The sequence below is a fragment of the Podarcis liolepis genome (genome assembly GCF_965112155.1).
Source record: "Podarcis liolepis genome assembly, chromosome: 8".
NCBI lineage: Eukaryota > Metazoa > Chordata > Lepidosauria > Squamata > Lacertidae > Podarcis > Podarcis liolepis.
The window spans coordinates 51,116,779-51,123,805 of NC_139560.1; the positions used below are offsets into that span (position 1 = coordinate 51,116,779).

Consider the following 7,027-nt stretch of genomic DNA (forward strand, 5'->3'; position numbering starts at 1 on the left):
CTGTGCCTTTGTTTCTTCCTAAACATCTCTCATAAAAGCCCAAGCTATTGTGCCTTGAATCCTATGAATACTATCATAATGGACATTACACTTCATGTTCAGATGACATGCAAAAGTATGGCCTCTTTTGAAGCCTTTCATATACAGCATAGCTGATGACAGTAATCAGATGTTCCATAAGGAGGAGATAGCATTTTTAAAGGGGTAACTATCAGATCAGGGTCAACCCCCACAACACACATAGAATAAATAATTTCAGAAAAGGCTGCGGCCAGTTTCATCTTCCCTTCTTTAGCAGGATTGACCCATCCAACTTTTGGTAGGCTTTGTTTTCATCTTTGACTCCTGCAGAGATTCTTAACTATTTTGTTTTGATTAATATTCTCCACAAAATTAGCTACCACATGGAAGCCACTTTAAACCCAATGCTGGTGTCAGCCAGAAAGAGAACTATTTATGATTAGCAGTAATGATTCCTCCCACCAGATGCACATGACTTTATATGGTGGGGAGAAAGATTTCTAGTGGTATAAAAAAACCCCCTCAGTTGGTCCTTCGGTTAAATAGTTCACCTCACTGGAACAGTCATCATGTAAACCAGCTTTAAAAATCTGTGTCAGCCATATATAGGCTTTGTATCCTTTTATAAGGGACGCAGGTGGCGCTGTGGGTAAAACCTCAGTGCCTAGGACTTGCCGATCGTCAGGTCGGCGGTTCGAACCCCCGCGGTGGGGTGCGCTCCCATTGCTCGGTCCCAGCGCCTGCCAACCTAGCAGTTCGAAAGCACCCCCGGGTGCAAGTAGATAAATAGGGACCGCTTACTAGCGGGAAGGTAAACGGCGTTTCCGTGTGCTGTGCTGGCTCGCCAGATGCAGCTTGTCACGCTGGCCACGTGACCCAGAAGTGTCTGTGGACAGCGCTGGCTCCCGGCCTGTAGAGTGAGATGAGCGCACAACCCTAGAGTCTGTCAAGACCGGCCCGTACGGGCAGGGGTACCTTTACCTTTACCTTTATCCTTTTATAAGATACCACAATTGGATGAAAAACAACTCCTAGAGACTCTACAATCACCATGCAAAGAGGAGGAGCCTTCTCTAACCCGATTTCTTTCAGATAATGTTGGACTCCCATTACAATCTGCCACAACCAATATGGCCCATGGTCAAGGAGAGTGAGACTTGTAGTCCAACTATATTTGAAGGACATACTATTGAAGAAGGGTACTCTAGATTATGGTTGGACCATAAAGTCATATTTAAGTGGTCACATGAGATAAAAAATTCCAATGTTTTGATACAACAGTCATATTTATCAAACATATCTAGAGGCATATGTGAAAAATGAACATGAGTAAGGTTTGCACCCTTCCTCTATGTGATGTGTAAACAAAATGATTTGATTGAAAACTCCCCAAATGTATTCTTTTGTGAGAATATTCAGGACTAAATCATTTAAAATTAATACTTTATTTCCCGGGTGCCAAGGACATGCAGTTAAGTAGTGGGTATCCTCAAGTATGAATAAAGATGGCAAATCTGACATAAGTAAAATATTATAATGCAAAATGTTTGAGTTACAATATAAATGACATTAGACATAAGCAATGTTATAGTATTTGCTCTTTCTTCCCAGAATGTCTAGGGCTGCTGTCCTATCTTCTATCTATTTGCTGGGCTTCTGAGTAGGTATGCATAGGATTACACGGCAATTTGTACCCACACTATCTCCAGCAGGAGACTTGGAGGAAGCCAGATTTTTCTTTTTACACGTACTTCCAAGTAAATGTGCTTGGGTGTGAAATCAGTCATGGATAGGAAGCATCCCCTAGGAAGACACAGGGACTGTAGCAAGATTGGACTCTGTAACAACTTTAAAATAGAATTCCTCACATGTGAGAATTGATCACTGACATCTCAGAATAGTAAGTGTACATGGGACATGTATGGTTTCAATCCACTGCCTAGTAAAAATGGAACACAGAATGAAAACAAGGTCATTGGAGGAGGAAGAGGAGGAGGAGGAGGAGGAGGAAGAAGAGGAACCTTGGACTGAGGTTTTCATCCCTCCCTAATATGAGAACTTTGTCAAACCTAAGATGTTAACAGTTTGTTGGAAAGGTCAATGCAATATGCAGAATTGCATACATGCACATTAGTTGATGGCCATCCCATTTACTGCATGCTACATACATGTGTATATGGGTCAGCACAACAGAGTGCATATTTTAACAAGCACCAACCATCAAACAAAGAATTTACAATTAAATATTGTTCAGAGAGATGGGTCAAAGGCAGGTGACTTTTTGATTCCCATCCTTCCCAAGAGCTCTTTAATGTACTAAATCCAGGGAGAGCTTTGGTTGTTCATGTCCTATACATAGACTCATAGAATCATAGAATCATAGAATCATAGAATTGGAATAGACCACAAGGGCCATCGAGTCCAACCCCCTGCCAAGCAGGAAACACCATCAGAGCACTCCTGACATATGGTTGTCAAGCCTCTGCTTAAAGACCTCCAAAGTAGGAGACTCCACCACACTCCTTGGCAGCAAATTCCACTGTCGAACAGCTTTTACTGTCAGGAAGTTCTTCCTAATGTTTAGGTGGAATCTTCTTTCTTGTAGTTTGGAGCCATTGCTCCGTGTCCGCTTCTCTGGAGCAGCAGAAAACAACCTTTCTCCCTCCTCTATATGACATCCTTTTATATATTTGAACATGGCTATCATATCACCCCTTAACCTCCTCTTCGCCAGGCTAAACATGCCCAGCTCCCTTAGCCGTTCCTCATAAGGCATCGTTTCCAGGCCTTTGACCATTTTAGTTGCCCTCCTCTGGACACGTTCCAGTTTGTCAGTGTCCTTCTTGAACTGTGGTGCCCAGAACTGGACACAGTACTCCAGGTGAGGTCTGACCAGAGCAGAATACAGTGGCACTATTACTTCCCTTGATCTAGATGCTATACTCCTATTGATGCAGCCCAGAATTGCATTGGCTTTTTTAGCTGCCGCGTCACACTGTTGGCTCATGTCAAGTTTGTGGTCAACCAAGACTCCTAGATCCTTTTCACATGTACTGCTCTCAAGCCAGGTGTCACCCATCTTGTATTTGTGCCTCTCATTTTTTTTTGCCCAAGTGCAATACTGTACATTTCTCCCTGTGAAAGTTCATCTTGTTTGTTTTGGCCCAGTTCTCTAATCTGTCAAGGTCGTTTTGAAGTGTGATCCTGTCCTCTGGGGTGTTAGCCACCCCTCCCAGTTTGGTGTCATCTGCAAATTTGATCAGGATGCCCTTGAGTCCATCATCCAAGTCGTTGATAAAGATGTTGAATAAGACCGGGCCCAAGACAGAACCCTGTGGCACCCCACTAGTCACTCTTCTCCAGGATGAAGAGGAACCAGTTACAAATCCACTGAGTGGTAGCATAGTCAAGACCGCATTTTACCAGCTTCTTTACAAGAATATCATGGGGCACCTTGTTGAATGCCTTGCTGAAATCAAGGTAGGCTACACCCAATGCGCTCGCTTCATCTACCAGGCTTGTAATTCTGTCAAAAAACGAGATCAGGTTAGTCTGACATGACTTATTTTTCAGAAATCCATGCTGACTATTGGTGATCACAGCATTCCTTTCTAGGTGTTCACAGACTGTTTGCTTAATGATCTGCTCCAGAATCTTCCCTGGTATTGATGTCAGACTGACTGGGCGATAATTATTTGGGTCCTCTCTTTTCCCCTTTTTGAAAATAGGGACAACATTTGCCCTCCTCCAGTCTGCCGGGACTTCGCCTGTTCTCCAGGAATTCTCAAAGATGACTGCCAGTGGTTCTGAGATCACATCTGCCAGTTCTTTTAATACTCTTGGATGCAGTTCATCTGGCCCTGGAGACTTGAATACATCTAAACTAGCCAAGTATTCTTGTACTATCTCCTTAGTTATTCTGGGCTGTGTTTCCTCTGCTGAATCATTTGCTCCAAATTCTTCAGGTCGGGCATTGTTTTCTTTATCGGAGAAGACTGAGGCAAAGAAGACATTGAGGAGTTCAGCCCTTTCTGTGTCCCCTGTTTGCATTTCACCATCTTCTCCTCTGAGTGACCCCACTGTTTCTTTGTTCTTCCTTTTGCTACGGACATACCCATAAATGCCTTTTTTTGTTGCTTTTAACCTCTCTAGCAAGCCTGAGTTCATTCTGTGCTTTAGCTTTTCTGACTTTGTGTCTACATGTGCTGGCTATTTGTTTGAATTCCTCTTTGGTGGTTTCCCCCCTTTTCCATTTTTTGTACACACCCTTTTTTAATCTTAACTCAGTTAAAAGTTCTTTAGATAGTCACCCTGGCTTCTTTAGGCACCTTCCATGTTTCCATCTCATTGGTATTGCCTGAAGTTGTGCTTTTACTATCTCCCTCTTAACAAACTCCCAGCCATCATGAACTCCCTTTCCTTTTAGTATTACTGTCCATGGGATCTCACCCAGCACTTCCCTAAGTTTTATGAAGTCGGCTTTCTTAAAATCAAGAAATTGAGTCCTAGTATGCTTGGCTGCTCCTTTCCGCTGTATAGTAAACTTCAGAAGAGCATGATCACTCGCGCCTAATGATCCTTCCACTTCTACCCCACTAACCAGGTCATCAACATTGGTTAGGACCAGATCTAAAATGGCTGTTCCTCTTGTTGCTTCTCCCACTTTCTGGACAATGAAGTTGTCTGCAAGGCCAGTGAGGAATCTGTTTGACCTTATGCTCTTGGCTGAGTTTGACATCCAACAGATGTCCGGGTAATTGAAGTCCCCCATTACTACTATCTCCCTTCCTTTTGCATGCTTGGCCATCTGTTCCAGGAAGGCATCATCTATGTCCTCCGTTTGCCTTGGGGATCTATAGTAAACTCCCACAATGAGGTCTCTGTTATTCTTCTCTCCCTTAATTTTGACCCAAATGCTCTCACTTTGGCTTTGAGGTTCTAAATCTTGGATCTCTTCACAGGTATTCACATCCCTGACATATAACGCCACTCCTCCTCCTTTCTTGTCTGGTCTGTTTCTCTGAAATAGATGGTATCCCTCCATTATTACATTCCAATCGTGGGACTTATCCCACCAGGTTTCAGTGATGGCTATTATGTCATATTTAGTTTGCTGTACCAAGAGCTCAAGCTCATCTTGTTTATTTCCCATGCTTTGCGCATTAGTGTACAGACACTGAAGTCCATTAATCATTCCCCCGTGTCTCTTATTTAAGGATTTTTTCCTCCCACCACTAGGTCTGCGTGCTGTTTGCTCCATTTGGTCTATGACATTTGGATGATCATCTTCATCAATTGATAGACTCCTACCTTCAGGAGCACTGTCACCCTCCCCCACATTAGTCAGTTTAAAGCCCTCCTGATGAGGTTTCTGAGATTTTTGGCAAAAACATTCCTCCCAACAGTTGTGAGGTGCAGCCCATCACTTGCCAGAAGTCCATCTTCAAGAAACTGCAGTCCGTGATCTAAGAATCCAAACCGTTCCTGTTTACACCATTTGTGAAGCCAGCTGTTCACTTCCACTATTTTTTCCTCTCTCCCTGGGAGGACAGATGAGATGACAATTTGTGCATTTAGTTGCTTCAATTTCTTGCCGAGAGCCTCGTAGTCTCTTTTGATCTTCTGGAGGCTATTGCTTGCAGTGTCATTGGTTCCCACATGAACCAAGAGGAAGGGGTATTTGTCAGTGGGTTTTATGATTCCTTGCAGTCGTTCAGTTACATCTTGGATCTTAGCCCCGGGGAGACAGCACACCTCCCAAGACATCTTGTCAGGCCCACAGATCACTGCTTCTGTTCCCCTCAGTAGGGAATCCCCTATCACCACTACACGCCTCCTCTTAGGTTTGGTCGGGGTTCTTCCATGAGCTGTCTGTTCCAAGGTCACCTGCACATTCCCTGAGGACTGACTTTTCTGCTCGTCTTCATATACCTGATCGACTGTAATGAGGGAGAGATCCTCAAATGGAGTCTGTTCTTCGTCTTCCATGCTAGGGGAGAGGACTTCAAAGCGATTGTGTATTTCTAAATAATCAGAGTGAACCCTGGGCCTCCTACTTATTTATATTTATAGTTATTTCATGAGATCATGAAATAACTAACCTTACTACCAGAGGCGCTATCTCCCTCCAGACCCAAGCTATTGTGCAGTCAGATCTAATAAGTGAAGTCAAAGTAGAGGTGAATTTTGTTCTTTGATTTCACATCCTGTTTCACCAGCATAAATCAGAGTACAATGGCATGAGTCCAAGGTTTAAAACCTGATATAAAAGAAGTCTTTATAGCTGTCTTCCGGTTGAAGTTTTAAGTTGACTTTTAGCAGGTTACATATTTTAGTCCAGGACGTGGGGAAATGCCAATGCTGTTATATTGTCATCACTGGCATCGCCAGGGTCCCTCCATAGTGATGCTACATTACACCTGCTTATGCACTGTAAATAATCTGCACTCACTCAGAGTCTCCTAAAGCAAGGAATTTGAGATCCACTCCACCTTTGCTGCAGTGCCCAGGACTTTTCTACATTTAACACAAGTTCAAGCCTTCTCTCTGACATGGAACAAGGCATATGTACTTTCTCTCAACATGCCACACTTACCCCTAATCATTAACATTAATTGTTTCTAAATCCTCCATCAATTAACTAATCAAAAATATAATAACAGTATCTCACCACAGGTCATATTTTCAGGATGTTTAATCAATGTAACAGTTTCTTTCAAAGAACACCAACAAGCCACTTATTGAATCAAAAGAAGAGCTTTGTTTACAACCATGTCCTTAATTCATAGCACTTTTTCACAGATGACAACTGCAACGAAAATCAATTAAAATATTTTTTTTTCAAAAAAGGCAGCTGATAAATTGATGGATCCACCAGAGTATTATGTTCATAAGCTAAACACAATGGTTTGAATGCGAAGATCAGTTAACTTAAAAATGTTCACAGAACATTTTGCATCTCCTCATCCCCTCTGTAGTCACCTGCGACAACCAAAAAAGTCTTTCT

At 42.7% G+C, this 7,027-nt stretch overlaps 1 protein-coding gene across 1 annotated transcript; it reads right to left on the reverse strand.

The window, feature by feature from the left end:
• Nucleotides 1–3,721: 3,721 nt before the first annotated feature.
• Nucleotides 3,722–5,350, reverse strand: LOC310713970 (uncharacterized protein). Its single transcript, XM_083518812.1, has 2 exons — nt 4,288–5,350; nt 3,722–3,888 (listed from the first exon to the last, which is right to left on the reverse strand). Exon 1 carries the CDS (start codon nt 5,279–5,281, stop codon nt 4,328–4,330), a length of 954 nt encoding a protein of 317 aa, XP_083374938.1. The 5' UTR covers nt 5,282–5,350; the 3' UTR covers nt 3,722–3,888; nt 4,288–4,327.
• Nucleotides 5,351–7,027: the final 1,677 nt, after the last annotated feature.